General features: G+C 37.7%; 1 protein-coding gene across 8 annotated transcripts in view; it reads right to left on the reverse strand.

Moving 5' to 3' along the window:
- Positions 1–23,491: 23,491 nt before the first annotated feature.
- Positions 23,492–25,881, reverse strand: part of epb41l5 (erythrocyte membrane protein band 4.1 like 5) — a 29,105-nt gene continuing 26,715 nt past the window's right edge. For 6 of the 8 annotated variants that reach the window (XM_008402595.3, XM_008402572.3, XM_008402586.3 and 3 more), the window contains 5 exons: positions 25,463–25,538; positions 25,111–25,191; positions 24,824–24,886; positions 24,593–24,729; positions 23,492–24,218 (listed from right to left, as the gene is read on the reverse strand). In XM_008402595.3, coding sequence (XP_008400817.2) covers positions 24,149–24,218; positions 24,593–24,729; positions 24,824–24,886; positions 25,111–25,191; positions 25,463–25,538 — 427 coding nt within the window. In that variant the 3' untranslated portion in view covers positions 23,492–24,148. The remainder of the gene's footprint in view (positions 24,219–24,592; positions 24,730–24,823; positions 24,887–25,110; positions 25,192–25,462; positions 25,539–25,881) is intronic. The other 2 variants (XM_008402578.3, XM_008402619.3) reach the window with 1 other exon arrangement.

Consider the following 25,881-nt stretch of genomic DNA (forward strand, 5'->3'; position numbering starts at 1 on the left):
TCCCTTCCAGAGAATTTGTTCTGGATTTCTTCAATAGTAATTCTTGAATTTCCCCATAAAGTCTTGACAAGTGGGAAATACTCCAGCAGCAAGCAGTTTTTGTGTTGGGTTGTAGTGAACGGTATAAAAACCAGAAGAATGACCTTTCAGAAATCCCAACCAGTAACTCGAACAGTAAAAATCAGACATTCTCATTACTTTCAGAGATAGCATCAAAGACAGATTGCAGAACCATTGTAGCCCAAAAACCTCCCGCTACTGAACAAAAAAAGGTGCCAGAAGGTGATGAAGGGATTTAAAACTGTCCTCATTTGTCTGAATAGACATTTTTTATTCTCACTTTGTGTCATTAAGTAATGGTAATTACTTAAAAATGTGTTCCTAATGAACTCCTAAAGGTATTTCAGACAATTTGCATACAAGCCATGAAATTACTATTCCTACCTGACAGCGAGAATTTGCAGTAATAGCTGCCTTTGTTCCCATTGTTTCATTTCACTTCATTCTTTCCAAATGAAAAAAGAGGCTTGTGGTGTTCTGTGATGTTTTTTAATGAAAAAAATGACACATATCCAAACTGAAGAAAAAATAAGCAATGATGTATGAGAGCAGATCTGCCATCATGCATAAAGGTTGGAATAATGCCACTGTTTTCCTGTGCATCAGTGTGTGTTTTCTATACCTGCAAGGGATGTAAGGCCACTATCAATTATTTTCTTATAATGCCCCCATGGTTAAAAATGTGAACAAAGCTCAGAAGCATCAATCACTGTTCAGAGCGTGCCTTGGTGTACTGTAAGTGGTGTTTTGTCTGTGCTTGTGCAGCGAGGTTGTTTGCACTTACTTGTGTGGTTTTCCTTGTGTGTCTCTGGGTGTGTGTTTTTGGTTTCTCCATGCTGTGCATTTACAAGCAGCTCAGGGCGATGTGCTTATTGGATTGGTGACAGATTGGTGCATTATTCATCACCTGATGGAGAGTGACAGATGACTCCCTGTAAGAGTGTGTGTATATTTCGACGTGTTCATTTAAGAAATACATAATGGAAAGGTTGTGCTGTTATTCCAGCTGTATTTACAAATAGCTTGGACATTAAATATGTGTGTGAACATGTTTTTTTTCTCTTTGTTTCTGCCCATTGTAAGCATACAATGACTAATTATTGAAGTGAGGAAAGACCAAGGCCCTTTTTTCAAAAAGTTGACTAGTGGCCTTTTTCAGTCAAACTAAACAAGTCAGAATAAATACCTTTATTCTTTAATCTCCAAAGGATTTTCACAACAAATGCACCTAAATAAATAAGGAATTTGCAGTAGGTTTAATGTTTCAGAGTCTCTGATTGGCTTCAATGCCACATTGTTTATCTGATCTGTAATAAGTTGATGACGGCATGTTGCTGAAACGCGTCCTGTCCTTGCCCTAATTAAAACCTAAGAATATTTTTGGAGTGTTGGTTATTTTTTTATTTACATAAGGCTAAAGGAACTCTTGTACCAGTCTCAAAGACCATCCGATCCAATCACATCAGATTCGTTTTAGCAGGATCTAATCCATATACTCAGATTTATATATAAATCCAATGAAGTTCAAATCAATGAAAATACAAAATATTTTGCTCATATAATCTCATTCCAAAAAAAATTCACAATGAAATATTTACAACCACAAATTCTTGTGAGATTAAAGTAGGTGGACAAATCAAGTCAACAAAAACACTGTTTTTTTTTTTACAAGTAAATTTTTGTAACATCCATTAATAATCACAAACGTCCAAAATTTTACGAAGAACTGGTAAATACAGCAATATACTAAACTTCCAACTTCACTGAAGCACTTGTGTGATTTGTCTAAAATAAATCATGAAGCCAAAAACATGCATTTTTAGTTCAAAGACAATTTAATAGTGCTGCTTAGTACTGTATTAAGAATACCAATATGTTTTATTTTCAAGACTGCAATGAAGAATTAGGATAAGTTGTAAATCAATGGCTTTCTTTAGTCAGAATATGTCCAGATCTGACTAAACCAGAAATATTCATTAAAAAAAACTCCAACATATTTCACAAAATATTTACAGAGTTAAGTAATTGACACACTGCTTGTACTCAGCACCAGACTGGCTTGAATCATCCATCAACCTGCTAAAGTGAATAGAGTCAGCAATAGTAGGCAAGGTTCCTCTGTTTCCTGCTGAGTTAAGAGAAGGTTACTTACCCCGAACACCTTCTGCACAGCGTGATGTGTCCTTGTGTGTGCGACAAATAATGCATTTTGTACGCTTTCATGCTCGCTTTAATACGTGTGCCTTTGTGTGTCCTTTTCTGGTCTCCTCTCAGCGTGTAGTGAATGACAGCTGGTGATTTTCTGCAACAACTGTTCAGACTTGAGGAACCCCAGTGTTCAGCTGTAAATAAAAAGCTTGTTCTGATTTAAACACTGGAACCCCGCCAGTTTGTCCCTAATACATAACTTACGTCCTGCCTACAGCTCAGCAGGTAGATGTTTTCAGTGGGAAAGTTTTGATAAACCCACTGTACGCTCAAAAACCAGCAACACACAACAACAAAGTGAGTCACAGCCAAAGCTGTTGTAGCAAAAGCATAGAAAGACATTTCACAGAGGAGTTGTGCTCTGCAGGAATAAAAAGAAGCTGTCAAAATGCCAAAATCTTGCTTTATCTTAATAGCAAAAAGAAAATGGGACTGATGGATAATGAAAACAGAAAGTCGTTTTAATTACAACATGGAGTCCATAAGTGCCATTCTCTACCTGGAGTATTGTTGGCTCATTATGTTGCACCTGAATATAATTAGAGGAGGAACATCCAACAAATATACCACCTGAGGCTCCAATGCACATGCAAAGCCTGCACATTTCCAATGCTGCCAACTGGTAAAACATAAAAATTTAATTTGTAAATGTAAAAAGATGGGGTTTGGACCTCTGAGCAACGTGACAAGTCTTTCATTGTGTTTGAACTCTTTTTCCAGTGTCATGATTAAAAAAAAAACATGCAAAAGTTGTAGCCCATGTCTGGGATACATCTGTGTGTGATGGATCTGAAAGCAATGACACCATCTGCAGTCCAAGACATTGGACTCTCCCCCCACACTCTGGGGTGGCTTTGCATCACTGTCCTTTGGTTATCCATATTTCATGTGCACATTTCTCAATGTAGGGAACTTTAATACAACAACACCCTTTGTGATGTAATTTCTATGTCAAGTTTGGTTCAGTTGAAGGTTGCAGAGATTCTAATGTTAACTGATTTTTAATGACTTCTCACATTAACAGGCTTATTCATGTGGGATTTTAATTGCATTTTTTATTTAATGGACACATTGCAATTGCAAAAAATGATTGTTTTGTTTTTTGTTGTTGTTTTGTTTGTTTTCTTTTTCAGATTTTGTTAAAGTTAAAGTTTTGCAAACATTTGTAATGGAAACACAATCCAGCCCAATCCAATTGACTCCAATCCAAAACAATCAAGTCTTGTTTGAATCTGACTATAGTCTTCAAATTTTACAGAAATGTAACATGTTAACTTTATCTTTTCCACCTCTTAAAGAAAATCCTAGCTGTCAGCAGTTACAGCTCTTTTGACAGTAAAAAAAAATCTTGATCCAAAAACTCAGTTCTCTTTTTGCTCAAGATCCTTTATTTTTCTTCCAATGATATATATATTTAATTTATTTGATGGATTTAAGGTTCCCTTTTGTCACACACAGCCAGATTGGTGTCCCACCATATTTGTGTTTGGCCCCTTCATTTTAATTTTATCTAGAGTTTGAATAAACATCAAATCTCCAGTGGTTCTCTTATCTATTATCAATTTGACAAAGGCAAAATATTCTATGAACATAAAACCTGAAGAAATTGTTCCCAGCTTTTCTGTAAAAATAGATTTGAAAGTAAAATATTGTCATTTTACACATTTATTTTTCTGTTCAGGTTTGCAGAATTCTGTGACGGCTATATTGGTTTTGCATCATAGAGATAAATTATCCAGGTTTATTTTCATTTGTCAAAGAACCTAAATTATTCACGATAAGAGTCACCAGTGTGTTTTATTTCTGCCAACTACCCTTGCTTTTGCTCAATAAATTCTTCATCTTTCTCGTGTTTTCTTCATATTTGCTTTCGTACACATCTGTCCTCTTCCTCTCCTCTCCGTGATTCACTCCCTACAGGCAATGGCGGCCCTTCTCTTATGAGAACCCTAGATCTCAGTCACAACTTTTACAGAGGCTCAATATTGTACAATCTATCACTCTGCACTGAGCTGCAGGCAGCATCAGCCTCAGAGGACGGGGAACAAGATTTACAACAGAGGATGACGCCCTGAGTAGGTGGTGGGAGGACAGACAAAGGGAGATGGAGATGCTATTGGACATACTGAGACAGAGAGGAATCCATGCTGGAAAGTATTCAAAGGGGGGAGGGATGATGAAGGAAACGTGTTCTTTAGAGATGGAGGAAGGGGAAAGATGGATGTGAAAAAGAAAAGTAAGCAGAAACATAGGTGTATGGGAAGAGAGCGCTAATGAGGAAGAGGGATTGAAAGTATAATGATGGTGTGAAAGTGTGTGTGTGTGCATGACAGATGTGGTGCTTAAAGGCCAATCCAGGGCTGTGTGTTCATTAGGCGTTTAGTAAAAAGTGAGTCTGTGAAAATATTTGTGTATTCACTATAACCATCTGTGTTAGAGTCGTTGATGATTGACTGTAGCTGATACATTATATTCCCTCAGACACATGGAATTGAGTGACATTAATCCACAGGATTTTATGTGATTTTGACTCACCCTAAACAAATATGACAGCTTAAACTTTTCTTGGAGCGTTTTCAGCAAGGTTTAGGACAGTGTTTAAAGGAACCTTCAACCATTCTTTCAGAGAAGTATTTGTGAGGTGAGACACTGATGCCGACGAGAAGACCTGGCTCTAGGTCTCTTCTGTAATTGAGTGAACTGTGTTCTGTCAGCTTGAGGTCAACACTGTGTGAAGGCGGTCATATGTTTCCACGCCTAACTCATTCGTCCATGTCTTTATGGAACTTGTTTTGTGCATGGTAAGGACTCATGTTACAGCATGAAGTAACCATCATAAAACTGTTCCCACACATCTAGGAGCCTGAAATTAACCAAAATGTCTTGGTATACTGTAGCAATAAATGCTGCACACGGCAACTAAGGGCAAACCCAGCTTGTTACAAACAGCCCCACACCGTAACCTTCTCTGTATCACACCTTACACTTGACACAATGCAGTCAGGTAAAGGCCGTTCTCTCGTCTTTTGGATTGCCAAATTTGACCTGGGCATGTTTGATTCTCATCTCCCTTCGGTCTCCTATCTGGGATTTCTCCCAGTGATCTGGTTGAATTTCAACCGGGCCAATCAGGGAGCAGAAAGAGGAACGATGACGTTGAGCTTCTGTGCTGTTTTTGAATTGTAGTCTGACTGTGGTTGTAGTTTGTTCACTTCCTCCACCGCTATTGCCAAAGTCATTCAGTCCGTGTTGGCTATGCTTCCAAATATAAAGTCGACGCAAGAGGAATGTATATGACATTTTATTGCTAGATAATATGTCATAACAGAGTTGTTTACAGTACACGCAATTTCCGGTAAACTGAAAGCCTACAGGAAGGACCAAAAATCCTGTATTTTGGTCCTCAAGACCAAACGTTGGTGATTGGGTAAAATCAAACCCAGTCAACAGAGTCCATGTTTCTCAATATCCGAGGGTCCAGACTCTCTGTACAAAGCAAAGAGCACAAGGGGCTGATTTTTACTAGACTAATTCAGATTCAAAAATCCTTTATTAATCCCAACGGGAAATTAAATGTCACAATAACCAACTTTATCCACTGTTCTTCAAAGAGTTGTTGTAGATGCTGATTGCTGAGGGTATTAGGAATCTGTTGAAATTCTACCCCTTTCCCAAGCTGGGCCAGATCTTAACATTGTCTCTGCAGCAGCACCTCTAATTACTGTTGGATATACTACTCGTACTGGCATTAATGAAAGAGTTGGGGAATGCTGCCTGTTTCAACCTGTACATCAATTGGTTACTGTACACATTTTGGATGCAGGCTATTGGAGAGACATCGCTGTCTAAGGAGTTATACAAATTACCAAGAACGACAAGTTCTTCTACTGGTGTAACTCTCCTCTGTCACAGATAATTGTATGATCTCCAGACATCTGAATGCCTTTGTTACATTCATTACTTTTTTGTATAATGTGCTTTTCCCTGTATTTTGGTTCTCCAATCACATTTTTCATGTAAAACAATCATGCTGACCCCAAATACCTTTTCTGGGGTTTATTGGTGTGGAAACAGAGGACAAGTGGAGTTTTCTTATGAATGGATTTTACAATTGGCTGAAATCACATTGATAAAAAGAGTTATCAAATCAAGAGTTATCGTTGCTGTTCTTTATCAGTTGTAACATTACAACAAATTACATGTTTTATAGATCACTTTCAAGGAAAATGGTCTTAGTTGCAATTGCTACCAAGACAAATGTGCTCAACCTTTCCATTTTCAGGCTGCCAGGGTCTTATTATATCTCTGATCCTGCAGTTACTATGACATCTTCCATAAGCAGGTCCAATTGTAATTTTTCTTGAGAAATTTAAAATCTTTGGTAAATACAAGACATTACACAAAAGGCAAATAAGTGTGACGCATCTAAGTTGATGCAATGGGACAGCGGAAAGAAAGAAGAGTGTGAATAAAAGGCAACTAGACTTCTTCTGTTGTTTCTTGAAGACATTTCATCTCTACAAAAGGCTTCTCCAGTTCTACAGATGGGTTGAAATCTACGCCTATGTACAATGAAGGGAGGTCACTCATTAAGAAGGAATAAAGGATGTAAAAGTTGCCATGAATGACAGATGAGTTTGAAAAAAAAAATCATAGAAAGTAACGACATGAAGAACAGGGGAAACAAAAAGAAGCTACCCAACCATATTGGTGTGTGAGTATGAGAGAGTGCAAGTAAACCAACCTCAGACAGACAATTACCCCACTCCAACAGTCTGGATGCTCAACTGTTCTCAGCCTTTCCGATATAATTCACCCGTTCCGCCATGTCAAGTTTCCTATCGCGGCTCTGTAGGGCCCACCACGCCTCCCTTTCTCCTCGCTTCCAAATATGGGTATCCTGTCCCCCCATGGAGCTCAAAGGGATTATTATGTTTATGTCTGTGCTGCTCCAGTGACTCTGTGACAGAAAAGAAGAGAGATTGGCTTGCCATTTCCACCCAGCTTTCTGTGATGGCAAGCCGTCTCCAAGACTTCAGTGTGGCGCTTGTGAGACTTTGCGAATGAATATACAGAGAAAATGTGAAGAACATCAAACCTTTGTACATTTGTACTATAATTTACTCAAAAAATAAAAGTTCAAAATGTATTGATGACACATCCCTGAAATGCAATCTGCAATATCGTATTTTGCATAATAGTGTATCCTTTACCCTCTTGTCAAGTTGTAGCATTGTTTTGTTCATTTGTTCATTTCTAATATATTTGTTTTTAGTGTTCTTTTTTAACACATAATTCGTTTTATTATAATGCATTTATATTATGCTTTTTGTTTACTGATAACATAATACATAAATAGACATGGGATATGGTGTTCCTTTGGTGTTTGTTGTTAAGTTTGTAATTATATTGTCCATAAATCCTTTTTGCTATATTATTAAAATATTCAAGATATCTAATGCATGTAATGTGACAAAAAAAAACACAATTTAGCTATTTTAGCCCCACGTAAAACAACATACATAGCAAAATACAAAATACTGTGACAACAGCATAATATTTTGATATTAAATCATAATGTATAATCAATATCCAACCTCATTATATACCCTTTTAACATGTCATCAGGAAAATGCGGAATGCTATTTTACCATTAACTAAGTATTAAAATAAACAGATTTCTTTTTCTTGTTACTTTTCCAGACTTTACACATCTTCCCAAAATTACATTGTATTGTATTTTAAGTATTGTCACCTGAGAGATTATGAGAAAAAAGCCCTGGACTTCTAACATATTCACCCTAAAAGAAATGGTGTTCAGTCATTGTGAAATGTGGATAAATGTCAATGTCTAAATTGGGCCAAATGTACAAGTCAAAACAGAATAAAATGTTCAAATATAGACTTAATTTTTAATGGTATGTATGATCATATAATGTCCTGTGTAGTTTTGGCCTAAAATTCCAACATAACAAAGACATTTTATCAATATGTCACCTACAGTAACAACTTTGCTCCTAGCTAACAGTCCACTAAGAAGGATAAGGTGCATGCTAGCATGACCTTTAATCTACATAAAGGCCTACGTAACCTCCATAACCTTAAATGTCATGCAACTTGTTAAAACTGTTTTGTTGTTTGGTGTGTTAAGATTTAGGTTGTTCATATAAACTACAAAACCAACATAGCTGTGTTAGCTAGAGGGTGAGGTCGCTACGTAGCTAACCTTAACGTTCATAAATAAATTGTCCTTTATGAATGTATAACATTTTATAATGCCATTGCTGTAGGTCTAAACCCTTTTGCTAGACTTCTAACACAACACATTGTGTGGTGAGTTAGCTAATGTTCACCGAAACATTTCAGAATGACAAAAAGAACTAGCTTATTTTGCTAAACTGCAGCAAAACGTTTTATTATAGTGTTAGACTGCTCAGGCCTGTGACAAATACAAAATATTTACACATTCCTTGATTCTTTTTGAGAAAGCAGTTTCTTATTCAACAGTCAAAGATATAGAAATTGACACTGATCTGTTTATTCATGTTAAAATGCCCAATTGTTTTTCTTTAATGTAATTTGACTGCCCAATGTGAAAGCTGCAGCTTAGGGTGTGTTTTTTTAATGTAGAATCATGTTTGCCAAGTTACTAAACTGAATCCCAGAGAGGAAGAGACTGAGACAAAGAAAAAGCCTGCAGAAATAAATCCCTCCAGCACTCCAAAACACAAAAAGATAAAAACGGGTCTTTAAAAGAGTGTGTGGAAAAGTTGCCTGGCATTGAAACAGACACGCCCCATCACACAGTGTTTGAGACATTAACTTCTCTGCTCTGTTTTTTCCACTTTGCCATCATTCTTTCTCTCCCTCCCCCTTTTTATCTCTCCATCTGCTCTGCCACAGCACCTGGCCTCTTCACTTTCTCTCACTCCGTTTCCCCTCTTTTACTTCTTTTTCTCTTTTCAAGTCCTTCCTCTTTCTTTTCAGTTTTCCCAATTTTACCCGCCTTCTCTTTCTCTATTTTCTTTTAGCAAATGAACCATTTTTCTTTTCCTCTTCTGTGTTGTTTTTCCATCTGTATCTTTACTGTTACTCTCTCCTTCCCGTCTTGGCTGATTTTGCAATTTACAGCTTCAGACTTTATCACCAAATCTGCTTCTTTCTGTGTGTCCTGTGCTCTTTGGTTCTTTTCAAGACAAATTGCTCTTTTAAAACCAGCTTTTCTATCCACTCTATTCATCTCCATTCTCTGGCATTGTTTTCCAATCTTGACCTAGCATGAGTGGGCCATGTGTGGGCACAGAGTGTTAGGAGTTTCCTAAAAATTCCCAGAACAGTGGCCATATGGCGGAGCATTGAGCGAAAAGCTCTGAACATTCAGACAGACACAACACACAGTCTAACAGACGCCCAGTGTGATGGAATAAAATGTGTCCTCTGTGGCCAGTGGGCATGTCCACCACTCATTAGTTTCCCATGGAGAATTGATATTATTCTGTGAACTGCTTAGCTTACCACAGAGCATAACCCTGACCTCATGAATAGGTGGATGACATGTGTGCGAGGGAATGACTGTTCAGGGCGCAGGACGATAAAAGAGGTTAGTGAAGCATTTCAAATTTAATGTCAGTCTCATTAAAGAACAACTTAGTTTCACCTTGAATGAGAAAGAATATATCATACTGTGTCACGGATGTACAAATGTTCAATCCAAGCTGAAATCTGGACCTGAATTTTTGTTCAGGAGGTATTTTTTGGTGTCCAGATCCTGAGGCAGCAAAGTTAGACACCAAAAATAAAAACTTTTTTACCCAATAAGGTAAACTAAGGACCCGCTGAGCTACAGAGTCATTGCTAACTCAAAGCTTAGTTTGAGCAAATGCTTCTTGTAGTACAGCAATAAAAGAAAACACTGATGCAGACCAAAGTCCAGGGGGAATACAAAATCCATTTGTTATAACTTAACAAAAGGCTCTGCGAGTGCAATAATCAAAGGGAAAGACATCCAAGGACATTGATAAAAAAAAAGTTCAGGACAGTTCAACCTCTGAAAAGACAATCATGATCAAATTAATTGAAATAATTAGTTTTGCGTTTAAATCATGGAGTTTTACATAAGTTTTATGTCTAGCCCCTAAGGGATTCTGCATATGCTTAGTATTTTTTTTTTACTTTTGTTTTGATGCAAATGGTATTCAGTTTGGATAGGTTGTGTTTCTGTGGTGAGTTATTTTTTTCTGATTTTCTTTATGTTCATTTTTAATATTTTTTCATTCTCTGATGTAGAAATCCTTCTAAAGTGTGATTTCTCAATATTCAGTCTTACGTAGAGCTGAGCGATATGGCTGAAAAACGTTTCACAATACAAGCATTTTGTATCCGTCAATATCAATAATTATTGATTAGTTTTAAGTTTTCCATATCGGAAATATTACCAAACTATAGTGAAATAACCTTTCCTGTTTTATTCACAGTTTTCACTCTGCAATGTTGTTTTTCATTTCTAAGTAGTTATGAGGCACTGTGGAAAAATCGTAAACTGCTCCTGCGTAAGTTACTCAACATATTGTTGCTAGGCAACCGAAGAGTGCGTGAGTTAGAAAGTTACTCTGCAGGTTGTTGCTAGGTAACCCAAGAGTGAGTGGGTTATTTGCTAAACCCTTTCCTCTTCCTACGTCCCCCAGAATGCTGTGCGGTTCTGGATCACAGTTCAATAAAATTACTGCTCATGTGTGTACTGCGATACATATTGTTATTGATTAATGTTGCTGCCAATTTTGGACTCATCTAAGCTTGGATCAAACCCAGAACCTTCTTGCTACGAGGCTAAAGTCCAAGATGTACACACACACGACCTCTCACCCAATGACCGCTGGAGATAAACAACTACACTGAAGAGCAGGTACAGGCAACTCTGGAACCAGTTTTATCTTTGCTATGATTCAGATTTTGCGTTATCACCATGACTTTGAATGAATTTTTCTCGGTTATCTGTGACATAACAGGTATCATTCATTTTCATAGTGGTACATTAAGCTCTATTATGCATGTCTTGATGATGTGAATGCAGAGGTCGTTGTTAATGTCACTGAAATATGAATCATGATGTTGGGGGTCGTGTAAAGCTCAAGAGTGTTCTCACATTGGCTCTTTTTCTAATAAGATAATTTTTTATGCTTCTGATTCAGCCCTATTCAGTGTGTTCCTCATCATTACGCACATACCGACTAAATTAAAAAGATTACTCACTTTTGACAATTTCAGTGTTCCTTTTTACGGCTGGCCCATCTCAGCCACAGTTTGTGTAAATTAAAAATGCCAGCATGGAGCAGAAATCTTGTTTGTCTTTGTGTTTTGTGGTGTTTTGGTGTCTGCTGTGGTAGCTGAGAATTGGCTCAGCCTTGTGATAAAAGAGTCATCAGAGCAGATTAAACAGAAATCAGTGAAAGGGAAGAGTAAACAGTCCACAAAGGTTCAAAAGCATTTTAAACTGGCCATGTTTTGGCCAAGACAAGTCCGGAACTGGCCTTTACTGCTGTTATTAACAATGGGAAATAAGAGATTTTGCAGGTTTTGTCTTCTTCTTGCAAAAAGTGTTCACAACACTTGAATATTTTGGGATTGTGTCAAATTCCTCAGTCTCCAAACTAATCATGTCAGATTTTTCATTAAATTCATTTTTTTGTATCATCCTCATTGGCTGCAGTGAGTCAACCAACTCCCTGATTATGTATGCATGGTCTAATATTTGCATATGTAAAATTTGTTTGTACGAGTGTCGATTTTAGGCTAATATTAGCTTGAAGAACAAAGCGGCGAGTTTTAACTGGGGCATCTGAACATAAAAACAAACACTCGGCAAGGACAACAACTCTGCGTTCAAAAACAAGCAAACTCATCGACTCCGTCCTCTGTGCTCAGCCATCAAAGCACAGAGAAGAAGCTGAAAACTGAGTCATTCACCATCAGACTGTCTTTATCTAAACCACCATAATGATTATTAACGTCTGCTCTTCTTTTCTTTGTACACTGCCATTGAGTGTATTCATTATTATAATAATCATAAAAATGAGTGGACTACATTTTGTGTAAAAGTAAAAAGCTTAATAATATTGCGTATGCACATTTACACAACTGGTTTCTGAGAAGAAAAGAAAATCTGCTTTTAAATGGTGACATTTTCACATTTCTAAAATGTATTGTAATAATAACCCTTACTTATTGCAGACAAATTCAAGCTGCTGACCTATTTACACTCTCCTAACATCGTTGGTCCAGCTTCTCTTTTCATTGGACATCACCTTCATTTATGGTCACTGATTGGAAATGTAGACATTTTGAAATAATTTCCTTGTTATCAAGCGGTCTAATGATTATGGGGTCCTTTTACCAGCTGTGGATGGAAGAATCTCCTGTAGCAGTCTGCCTTACAGTCCATCTGAGGGAGCCTCTGACTGAACACACTTATTTTTTTGATGGTATATGAAGAAAATGCCATCTTTTTTGCACTATCATCATAGTTCTAATGGAACAACAACTTAGGGATAAAATTTTCTGAATTTGCAAATATTATGTATTTACAGTTTCTACTTTGTTATTACGTGGTAGTTACAGTTCGTAAATAAATATTTGGTGATCAGAATATAACCATTTTCAACCTGATTGAAAATGGTTTGATCAATAACAAAAAAATGATTAATGATTGCATCATACCCAGTTGGTAACACAACACTCTTCAGTGCAGAAGTTGTTACAACAGGAAGTTATTTTCGGTGTCAGTGAGGTGTTTAAAAACAAAGTCAGACGATGAGCACAAAGTGCAGGAAGTTGTTTAAAAGGAAACTGTATTTTTATACAAAAACATGTTGTTTATTCAGTCAGGCTGCTGTTACAGAGAGAAGGATTTTGGGGAGTTTTATTCGGACTTGTTCCAACATAGAAGTTCCTCTTTCTGTCATAGAATATCCAGGTTTTAAAGTTGCATTAAGGTGATGATCTACACTAGAGGAGCCACACGGTAGCTGATATTTAAAGTTAAGAATTGGTAAAACCCTGTTTTTACAGCGACTCTGAAGAAGCCCGAACTCTCTACAGACTTCAGTCCCCTTTTTCAGTGATGGTTGTTATGGAAACAATGTTTGGTGTGACAGATGCGCTCATGCCAACCAGGGGTGCAGCGAGCCACGAGGGACACTCATGGACTGAGACGGTGCCGGGGATAGATAGCTGAACAATAAGACAATCACAATGGCCCCTGTGGGTGAGGACATTCAGATTCATAAAAAGGGATCACAAATGCCAGCATGCTGGCAGGAGATGTCTCAATCTGTGATATTTTTCCACCTGAGTAAAGATGTAAAGACTTAATTAAGTGTTAAATTATTAATCATATCATTCCTGATGCACAATAAGAGGAAGTTTCAGCCATACAATGTGACTCAGTCTTTGTTTCATCATTTTGCAGCGTTTGCTGTTAGTGAGACATGCTAATTAGACATGAATAATTATATATCTATAAATATTGTTACGTTACATAGCCAAACAGTATTTTCTATTCAGTCATTCAGTGAATGATTTTATTTGGTAGTTAGATTATTTTACACAAGAGGGCAGTGTAATCCCAGAAGCAATAAGTGTGGTTCAGGTGGAAAGAGGTTTGATGTGGAGTCAGCTCTGTTTGTTCAGTGTTTGGGAACTGAACAAACAGTTCCCAAACTGTTTGTTTGGGAACCTTTGAGATGCTTCAAGTATGAATCAATATATTCGAAATGAATCAAGAAGTTACGCTCAAGTCTTCTGAGGTTTTCATGTCATTTCCTTCAGCAGTTCTTGGCGCCACAACAGGCGAGGAATAGAGCAGGTTTTTCAATTATCTTGGGTCATTTGACACAATGCATTGTGAAAGCGACATCTAACAAATTTCGCAATTTTAGTCCCCAATCGAACAAAGTCTACTATATTATCAGGTGGAAAACAGAGATTATGTGCTTAAGCATTTGTTACATTAGGATGGATATCAGTGTGTCCTCTGTGTCTCGTTAAGAGAAACTAATTCAACAACTGTTGCAATTGTAGTAGAGCACAAATTTTAAGAAACCTATATAAAAAAAAACAAAAGAATCAATAGCTTAACTAATTTTAAAATACACGAAGTGTGTTTCTGCCACTTTAGAAAGACCAATTGTTAGATTCATTACCAAACTTTTTGGGAGCAGAACAACAAAGCAAAACCTCTGGCACAGAGTTTCAAATGTTTCTTGTTTCTGCCTATTAGCTGAGTAGCTGAAGAGTCGCTTCTGCAAACAACGTGCGTTTGGGCCACTTTAAATTCAAAAATCCACCATTATTTCTGACACTCTGTCACGCACCTGTTTGAGTTGAGAACGCTAATGTTCTGAATGTATTCTGTTCTGTTTTCAGTTGTAAGAAAATGCCCTAACAAGGGCCAATATGAGGTAAACAGGTCCTCATTATTTGGTACTGCTTGACATTTGTCCAATATTTTGACCATTAAAATGTACTGAGAGCCTGCTGCTATTTGAACATTTTATCCCAGCATTTTTTTGAAAATGTGCGTGTGGACACTCCTGCAGATGTTGCACCAGGTGGGTATGCTCTTGTGTGCCTTGATAGGTCAGTGTGTGGTCTCTCTGGCACTCGAGATGCCTGGGACTACCGGTTTGGGTCCGGAAGATAACACACAGGAGAACAACCTCCTCAAAGGAGCTCTGTCAAGCTGTCTGCTCCACAGAAACCCTCTCTCTGTCTCTCTTTCTTGCCTACACACAACCCTAAAACTCTGTGTGTTTTACTTTGACTCTTGTTTTACCCACAGAAAATCTTTCAGGTTTTGAAAAAAAGAAAACACACGCACACGCACACATGTGCACGCCCACGCACACACACATACAGACATCACAGCGCGTGAATCCCCTCTGGATGGCCTGTCAGCCTTCATGGTGGCCAGACAATAAACCTGGCTCACTGACAACAAGCAACCACCACTGTCTCCTGTAGAACCCAGATATTTGCCTAACTCTAAATTATTATTATTTTTTTACATCTACTGATTTGAAGAATAATATTTTTTAAACTTTCTTCAAATAAGTTAGTTTTCATATTGTGTGTTTTTTTTGGTTTTTGAAGAACTTGCTGTTTAGATTTGGGCTAAACATTTTAAGTGTCCTTACAAAAACTTCTCACAATAGTTTGCTGGGATTTTGGCCAATTCCTCCAAGAAGATTGGTGTAAATGAGTCAGTTTTGTACAAACCGGATTCCAAAAAAGTTGGGACACTAAACAAATTGTGACTAAAAACTGAATGCAATGATGTGGAGGTGCCAACATCTAATATTTTATTCACAATAGAACACAAATCACAGATCAAAAGTTTAAACTGAGAGAATGTATCATTTTAAGGGAAAAATATGTTGTTTCAAAATTTCATGACGTCAACAAATCCCAAAAAAATTGGGACAAGACCATTTTTAACACTGTGTGGCATCTCCCCTTCTTCTTACAACACTCAACAGAGGAGACCAGTTTCTCAAGTTTAGAAATAGGAATGCTCTCCCATTCATGTCTAATACAGGCCTCTAACTGTTCAATTGTCTTGGGCCTTCTTTGTCGCACCTTCCTCTTTGTGATGCGCCAAATGTTCTCTATAGGTGAAAGATCTGGACTGCAGGCTGGACATTTCAGTACCAGGGTCCTTCTCCTACGTAGCCATGATGTTGTGATTGCTGCAGAATGTGGTCTGGCATTTTGTTGGTGAAAACTGCAGGGTCTTCCCTGAAAGAGATGACAACGTCTAGATGGGAGCATATTGTTCTAGAACCTGAACATAGTTCTCTGCATTGATGGAGCCTTTCCAGACATGCAAGCTGCCCAGGCCACCAGCACTCATGCAACCCCAGGCCATCAGTGGTGCATCCTTCTGAACGGAGTGTTGATGATAACTTGGGTTATTCTTGTCCTCTCTGGTCTGGATGACATGGCGTCCCAGTGTTCCATGAAGAACTTCAAACCGTGACTCCTCTGACCACAGAGCAGTCGTCCATTTTGCCTCACTCCATTTTAAATGACTCCTGGCCCAGTGCAAACAGCTGAGCTTGTGGAGCTTGCTTAGAAATAGCTTCCTCTTTGCACTGTAGAGTTTCAGCTGGCAGCGGCGGATGGCCCGGTGGATTGTGTTCACTGACGATGCTTTCTGGAAGTATTCCTGAGCCCAGGCTGTTATTTCCCTGAGAGTGGCATTCCTGTTGAGGTGCAGTGACGTTTAAGGGCCCGAAGATCACGAGCATCCAGTAGAGTTTTACGGCCTTGACCCTTACGCACAGCAATTGTTCCAGATTCTCTGAATCTTTTGATGATGTTATGCACGGTTGATGGTGGTAACTTAAACGTCTTTGCTATTTTACGCCGGGTAACACCATTCTGGTATTGCTGCAGTATCTTTCTGCGCAACAATGGTGGAATTGGTGATCCTCTTACCATCTTAACTTCAGAGAGACACTGACACTCTAAGAAGCTCTTTTAATACCCAATCATGTTGTCAATTGACCTAATTAGTGTTAATTGGTCTTCCAGCTGTTTGTTATGTGTTCAATTTACTTTTTCCAGCCACTTATTGCTACTTATCCCAACTTTTGGGGGATTTGTAGACACTGTGAAATTTTGAATCAACATATTTTTCCTTTTTTGGAATCCGGTTTGTAGTTGGACCTTTTTTAAAAAAAAAAAACATATTTTGAGGTCTTCCAAAAACTATTCTATAGGATTAAGATCAGATTCTTTGTGATGGCTGCTCCAAAATATTGACTTGTCTTCAAGTTACTTTGTAACACCTTTGGCAGTATTCTTTTGGGTCACTGTCCATTTGAAAGACCCATTTCTGTCCGAGCTTCAACTTCCTAGTGTGTCAAGTGGTTCCAATTTCCAAACCTTTTAGCTCCAATATGCCACACACCTAACCTGGTAAAAAAAACAACAACAAAAAAACACCCCCTTGTTGTACGCTTCGCTTCATACAGAGAGTCCTGACTCTTGACTATTTATTAAACCTGAAGGTGAGGACTATGTTGAAGTTTTAAAACTTAACGAATTGCTAATGTTTGCACCAATTCAGTGCTATGAAGCGTACTGGAAACTGTATGCGCCAAAAACAACCATCCCTCAATGAGTAGAGAGTAAATCGTGTTAATTCGATATCTGGAAACATGGCCAACGCTGACTGAACAGCTGTGTTCACTTCCTAAAACTACAGCCAGACTACAATTCTAAAACGGTGCAAAAGCCGACATCAATTGTTATTCAATTGGAGAAATTGACTTCAATGGGAGAAAGTTCAGCTGGAGCACTGAAGGGAGATGAGAATCAAACGGAATCACGTAGAAAGGCAGTGGCCACGTTACTACCTTCAGTTCAATTTCTTTTTATAGCACTATTTCGCACCAAATATTGTACATTAGAAAAAAAAGTGATCTCAATTTAATTACACATTCACCCAGCAGATTGCAATGAATCCCTAATGTGTAGCATTCACTCCTAATGGATGAGCAAGTAGCGACGGCAGAGAATCACTTGCATTTTGTTGTTGACTTTACATCAATCCTTCCTACCAAGTATGCATGTGGAGACAGTGTAGAGGGAAAAACTGTCCTCTAACATGAAGACACCTCCAGCAGAACCAAAACCTGGATCCTTCTGACACAACTGAGTGGGGGTTTGTTTGAGAAAACAGGGCACATACACAAAAATACCCAACTGGTTTACTCTCTTTCTAAATATCTTGGCTTTTTTCTTTCGATTTTCCAAAAATCTCTCTCCATCTCTCCAAGCTTTACTTTGGGTAAGATACTGAATACCGAATATTCAGTAACTTTGCGGAGCCCCACTGCAAAGAACTCAAAGCATCCCTTTAACAAATAACACTCAACACATGACAGATAAATACTAATATTTTCCTAAAGAGACACAAAGTGCTGACATAAAAACTGCTAATTAAAGCCTGTTTGGTGCGATTCAGTTCTTGTGTGGATAATGAGGCTTTTCACTGAATCTGGCACATCAACGTCTCACCTGACAGACTCACACAAGCAGACGGCACACACTCTCTGGCACAATGCAGCCCTTTAGGAATCAATTACCACTCAGTACTCACGTCTTTATCATCTCACTGTGAATATGAATGCCTTCCCCACACTGACCGGAGACACAAACACAAAGGATGTAAACCTGCTTTGAAAAGGAAGATGTGCAAGCTCATTTTGAAAATGCCAAATCTCACAAAGCTGTCTCCAAACAACACAACAGTCATTATTGCAATAATGCACAAGGAATCACGTTTGAGTCTGGTTTTTCCTCCGCGTTTACAGAGTTTACCTGTGGATATTGCAGAACATCTGGATGCAGAAAGTTTCTGGAAAAAAGAAAAAAAAAATCACTAAAAAAAAGGAGCAGGAAATTCAGCTCTTCTCTGTGCAGATGTATCGAATCTAATCAAGCTCTGTTCTTTTTTTAAAATCTGCTACAGAAACAGATGCGTGGCTCTCTCATTAGCATCCGTGGACTTCATGCAGAATGTAAACATTTATTTTAGCCAGTAATGGAAAATTAAAGAGCATTTGATTTTGCTCATTATGTGGAGGAACAAAGTATTTCACCGGTTCAGTTTCTGAACAAAATAAGTCAACAGACTTACTGAATGTTGAGACGTTTACCATTAAAAATTTATTTTTCTTTGACTTTATCAGAACAATGTGCAGGTTTTTCTACATTTGTGTTTTAAACTAGAAAGGTGTAGTGTTGATCTCGTTTAATCTGCAGGACTGGGATGCATGAGGCAATGTTCAAAACCAAACATTCACTGCAGATCTTTTTTCTAAATTAATAGGCAGCTATTAGTGTTTGTAGAAGTGTCTCAAGGATTTCACCATTTTCAAATGCTTAAGCAACAGTAAAGCAGTAACGTACAACGCCATCTTTCAGAGTTGTCTAAATTGTAAGCTAACACCATAGGCAGAAATGTTAGCATTAGTGTCAGTTGCTTTTCTTTCCAGGTGATTAAATGTTTAAATGTCATCAAGAGTATGTGCACCTAGAGGTTCGGCACCATTTTTGAACATCTAAATTAAATAATAATGGCTACACTGAGCTAAAGCACCAGAGACACTTTTCAGGAGTCCAGATCCCCTGCGACATTTGTAGAGCTTGAAGTCTGCTTTGTAAGAAACAAGAAATCAAATAATCAAAATTACAGGAGGATTATTGCAGATGTTTATGATAATACGCTCCCCCACCCCACATTCACTTAATATAAACTTGCTAAAATAATACAGCTAGGAAATTAGTCACAGTTAAAACCTACAGTGCTGATTTCTTTAGCATGTTAACATTTTTAGAGATAACAGATTTGTGCTAGGTGTCGCCACCAGCTTTGACCAAGTTTTTGCCAAAATTCTGATCATGCTTAAGCGATTGTGACCTGGCATAAGGTCTGTGTCTGAAATCAATTATTCATCTGGAAGGTGGAAGGGAAGCGGCCCATCTGCTGAGGGGAGCAGTCCTGGTTGACTTATTGAGCTGCGGGACGTTCTGCTGCCTCATAATCATCCAGCTATGCTCGGCTCTGGAACTTGGGCCAGTCGATAAAAAGTAAAGTTCCAGCAAAGACTCTGCTGTTCGTTACAAAGATTTTCTAATATGTCACTTTTCTTTAACTCACTTTAATTTAAAAATGTTTACCGAAAACCTAAAACTCGAAAATAAATGTCTCAATGGGTTTGAGGATGGATTTGGATAAGATTTCCAAACTACTCAAAAATACATTATTCTCATCAGGGAGACCATCATAATAACTACAAGGGTGTTAAGACTGATTTACATATTACACGTTGGCACATTGGGTCTGAGTTGTGCTGTAAAGTTCTACAAATCAAATAGAAAATAATAAAGACAGACTGATTTATACTTGATAAAGTCAGAAATCCAAGAAGAGAAATTAGCTGCAATCTCAGCTAAAGACTTAAATGTTTAAAATTTGATGACTGGTTTGATACACAGAGACAAATTCCCTGTACTGTAAAAGGGCTTATTCTGAGATAGCCTGGTTAATCCAGGAGCTACACTACCTCCTAGAGTTGAAAATAAGTACTGTATTTTTTAAAACTCCTACCCGTTTCATAAAGGTTCAAAAACAAAATATATTTTTAGAAACACCAGTTTATAGCTTAATGATTCTGTTTAAATGTCTACATTATGACCATATGCACGTGTTTTAAAAGCTTTTACAACTTAAAGTTTTAGTACAGTAAGCTGTTAATTGAATCCTGAACAAAACACACATTTTCTTCCATTTGTGGACATTTTCTAAAGATAATTAAAAGCACAAAGGAATAAAACGGTCCTCACAAAGTGTAAAATATTGAGCTGCAGTGCCACCTAGTGGTAGCAAGGCCAACATGCAACATGAATCACAAACGACATAAAACAGTTGGTACAAAACAGATCTGTTAGATCATTACAGTTACACATTTTTGTGTTTAATCCTTAAAGGCATTCCTTGTTTATTTATATACAATCAGTTTTGCTTGGAATTTGAAGCATATTACTAACTGTGAGCACTTTGAATTGCCTTGTTGCTGAAAATGTGCTATATAAAATGACCTTACCTCAATTTAAAATCAATATGAAGTTGGCTGGAAGTCAAAAGTGTAAAAATTGCAATTAGAAAACCAGTATTTTTCAAAATCACTAAGCAAAAAGAAATATTTTCATATTTTTCAGAAACAGAGGAACCAATACTATCTGAAAACTCCAATCTCAAAATGTGAAAAAAAAAAAAAGTTAAGCAATTAATTTCAGACTTGGCTTGACGGTTAAAGTCAAGACATTTTTAAAAGATGTGTACAACCCAATAAAATGAACGTACACCTACATGGTCAACTGGAAAAAAAGCATGAAGGGGAACTGCTTTCAAATGTAACAAGTGTGAAGCACGGTGGTGATTGCATCATGAAAGAATGAGCGGCAGTCGTTTTCTACTGTAGCAAGGTTTTACTGAGTCATGATCCAATAATACTGAACAGAAGGTTTGTAGCATTCGAGATGTCACGAGTCGATTTTCCAGTTTCGTATCTGCCACTACTTTTTAGTTAGAAACACCCAGAGGCCAAAGATCAGTAGTAACTGTACTGTATACGTAGTTTCAAAAAATATATATACTTTATATGATTCGACTTTATATCTACAGCCATAACCATTTGCTACGACATTTCTTAGATAACACAAAGTTTGAACATTTGCTGAGTATAAATTATCTACACCTGCTAGAGTAAAACAATATAAAACATTTGTCCGTTTTATTGTCTGGAAAATTACTATACATCACTGGAGTGAGTTACTAAAGTAAAAAAAGAAAATATATAGTTGGTGTCAATACTTTGCAGGGTGTAGCGGTACATGCATCTGAAATACACTGGCATATGGGAGGATCAGTCAGTTACAGGTGACCTCCGCTTTCAGGTAGAAGTGGGTGCAGCCTGTTATTTTTATTGCTTTAAATGCAAAAACAGAAAGTCAGGACATTTGGCCAGCATCTAAAGCAAGCCACTCCAAACCAATGCAAGAACGGCTAAACACAAAACTGCTTTGTCTTGGTAAAACGCAGACGTCCTGTTTTGTGTACTGCAGCAGTGAGAAGTGTTTGAAATATGTTAAGTCATATGGTCAGAATTGTGCATTTACTTTGTGGGCCATTAAACATATTTTATGGCAAGAAATTTAATTTACAATAAGCAGGGAGGACCTAAAAACTGGCAAGGATAATTTCTGATTAAAAGACAAAATGGCTTGCCGTAAATTAATGACCCAGCCATAACCGTTTTCTTTTGCACAAATAAGTCTTAAGAACAATTTGTTGGATATTTGTAAAAACAGAGATACTCATCAGGGTTCCTACACATCATTAAAGAAAAAAACATATGTACTTTTCCAGGTTTTCATTTATTAAAGGATTTTTGAGCAGAAATGTACCTTTTGGGGTTTGATATTATAATGTTTACTGTTGAACTCAAGAAGCAATTTAAACTAAAGTTGACCATTAATTCACCAGTTAATGAGATAAAGGGCTAAATCACTATTTTTTGTTGGATTAATGCTTTTTCACAACCCAGAGAGATTAGACCTCAAAAATCAGAATAGGATTCTTTTATATTAAACGGCTATTCTCTAAGGTGACGTTATGTTTATTCTTTTTGTAAATATTCATAAAGTAACAGCTTTAGTGCTTTCTTTGGCATCTAAATGTTATGAGAGCCATTTAATGAGCCACAAGGCAATTTTAAAACCCTCATCGGCAAAAGAGGCAACAAAATTAACCCAATTTGACCTTTTAAGTTATTGTGTATTTATTAGTGGGTTCTCAGAAACCCACTGTGTTTTTTCCAATGAGTTTGAAAAAACACTCAAGTTGTGATGCATAAAATCTAAATTCTTAGATAATAAAAAGGAATGAAGTATGGAAAAATGGTTTAATCCATATTTATCTAGACAAAAAAACAAAAACAAAAAAAAAAAGCTAATTTTACACTTTGAGACGAGGTATGAACCCTGTTAGTTTATGAGATTTTAACTTAAGGCATGACCTTTTAGCATTTAATTCAAACTGGATTTTTAAAGAAAGTGTATCTTTGTATTTTAGAAATTTACCAGTACACAAATGATGCCTTGTTGCTAATCTATGGTTATTTTTTTTTTCTCTTTGTTTGCAAGACAGTTGTTCACCACTTCTAAGAAGCAAAAAAAATATATCTTTTTTGCAGTTCAACCAAAAACCAAAGAGCTCTGATTTATGTACCGCTACACCCCAAAACCTTGTGACTCCAGCGGTCTAACGTTCGCTGCTTACAAAATCAGCCTCAAGAAATTTCACACTTTGTTTCTCCTTAACAGACTACTTCAGCTTTTGTGGATTTAAACGGCGTCAGACAGAAACATGTTTGAACTGCAGCATTTCCAGCATTCTTAGATCACACGTGTTGAATACATTCATTTTACATAAGGCATGAGAGAAGCTACAATATGTTAAGACAGAGGTCGAGTCCACGCAGTCCCGTCGTCACAGCTTGTCAACAGCTTTCGCTTTTGGCATTTCGATGCCCGATTTAGAAGCTAAAAGAAGTGTGTCTGATGTGTGAAAAATGTGAAAATTGTGGATCAAAAAGAAGGGGAAGAAACTTTAATTAAAAACAATAAAATAAAACTTAATATTAGTGGTTATGAGGAAGCTTACTAAACTGGATCAAAAAAAAAAAGAATTTATGCAGAGCCATTTTCTACGCCACTGAAACATCCTGGAATGGGCATTTTAAAACAAAACAAAAACACAGAAAAACATATTTATAAAACCAACTTTCTTTGAAAAGTCCAGTGTTGCAAAGAAAATCCAGTGAAGCTTTCGTATCCAGTGCTAGAGAAACTCAAAAGTGGACTTTCGAGGTTCAGGTCGGCGTCCTGGAGCAGCTCAGAGATCCAGCGGTCCCAAACGCCACGCCTACAATGAAAACTTTAAGTATCTAACACTTTGTGTCTTTCTTGTTTTCAGGTTTTAGCTCCACCCTCACAAACACAACTTGAAGATACTGACGTCACTAGAGGAGATCTGATCAGCTTGGATGGATTCAGTTAAGTGGCAGGCAGATCAACCCCCCTCCTAAAAAAACAAAAACAACCACATGCGGTTGAGATGATAATGCTGCATGTTTGCAAAAAAAAAAAAAAATTTATGAATTCATCCTATGGTGCAAGTGATTGTAAGTTCATCTGAAACGTGAAGCTGCCACAGTTTGTAGGGAAACAGTCTGGAAGAGGAGTGACTTCATCAGAGTTCGGTGGTCAGGAGGCCTCTGGGTTTGGCTCCGTCCTCCATGACGGGCGGCTGAACGTCGGCGCTGTAGGGAAACACGGCCCGTTATACGACTACCTATCGATAAAGAAGACTACTTGCTTCGCTACATTTGGGTGTCAATAAAATGGATCATAATGACTTTTCAAATTTCTTTTAGATGCAGAAAGATTTTGATTTTATCTAATGGTCAAGATTATTCCATAAACTTACACCTTTATTTAAAAAATTTATTTTCCTTCTCAACACTAACATTCAAACAGAATGGGTACTTTCAGAGAAATAAAAGGATCTTATTTAAAATTTCATATTTCCTGTTTTCTGCCGTATCAACGTTCAGAATTGCTGACCGCAACCACATAGCTTTGAAATTACATTTCAGTTTTTGTACTCAGGATGTAAAAAGGTAAATAAATGCACCTTGAAGAGAGAGCGTTACGTGGGTGAGCAGGGGCTGATGGGAGAACTGCTCCCCCATCAGCAGGGGGGAGGAGAGGAGCCACCTTAGACGACGGCTCCATGTCAATCAGCCCGTTTGTAAAGAGGCCAGCAGGCTGCTTTAGAAAAGAAGCATGGAGGTCAGTTCTTAAAACAAAGCTTACAAAATCGGTTTCATGATTTTCAATCCCAGATTAACTTTATTTGACGTACGGCTGATGCAGGAATGATCCAGCGAGGTGTGATGAGAGGTTTGGGATGCTGCAGTGGTGGCAGCTGGAACACAACAAAAAGACTCATGTTACGTCTCTAATACAGAAATAAAAAGAAAATTTGTCACCTAGTAACAAGCCTTGGACCTGGCACTCTAGTTTTTAAGCACACATGGCCAGGTAAGAGATATAACTATAATTCATTTTGGGCAGGTGACCTCATAAAGAAATAAAAATGTCTGTTTTAATGTACCATGAATGAAAGAGGAAAGAAGCGTCGAAACTCACTAGAGGAGTTGGATCAGTGAAGTCGATCAGGTTTTCAGAGAGAACACCAACGTTCTGAATATCAAATTCCTCTGCTTTAACCTGAATGGAAATAAAAAAGTTGTCACCAAAACAAAAAAAAACCAACAGAACTAAGACTGACTCCAGATTGGCTCTTAAATCCAATCAGCACCAGAACTGGACTAAAACAAGAAGTGATGGACACGATGAATCTATTCCTAACTACTTCAAATGAAACTCAGTTTCTGACTTTACCATTTTGTTTTATATTTTTATTTTATTACTTTGCAATTAATCTGCATGTTTCTAGACTCTCCCAGCAGATTCACAGTTTTAAACGAGGCAGAGTTACCTTTGGTGCCAAGCCTTCACTGACGGCGGGAATCTTGGGAACAGAAGGGTTCGAGTCCTCTGCCAACCTCTCTGTACTGGAGCGGAACAAGAGCGTACAACAGCACTAAGAATTTCACACGACGGTTAAGAAAGAAAATAAATAATCGTAATTGCAACCAGATGAACATCTTAATAATAGAGTGGTAGATTAAAACACTTCCACTGCCGTTTAAATTGCATCAATGAACCTGGAGTCGTTAACAGTTTGTGAATCTTTTGATCAAAAGTGCATCCGTGTCTGATTTTTGGTGGGGTTTTGCCAGCAGTTTCCAGGCAGAAACCAGGTCATGTGACTCACCTACGGCACACATACAGGCACTACACAAACAAACCAGCAGATGTCAGCGCAGACTACAAAGAAGATTATGGATCACTGCG

This window comes from Poecilia reticulata, chromosome 2 (genome assembly GCF_904066995.2).
Source record: "Poecilia reticulata chromosome 2, P_reticulata-male-v2, whole genome shotgun sequence".
Taxonomy (NCBI): domain Eukaryota; kingdom Metazoa; phylum Chordata; class Actinopteri; order Cyprinodontiformes; family Poeciliidae; genus Poecilia; species Poecilia reticulata.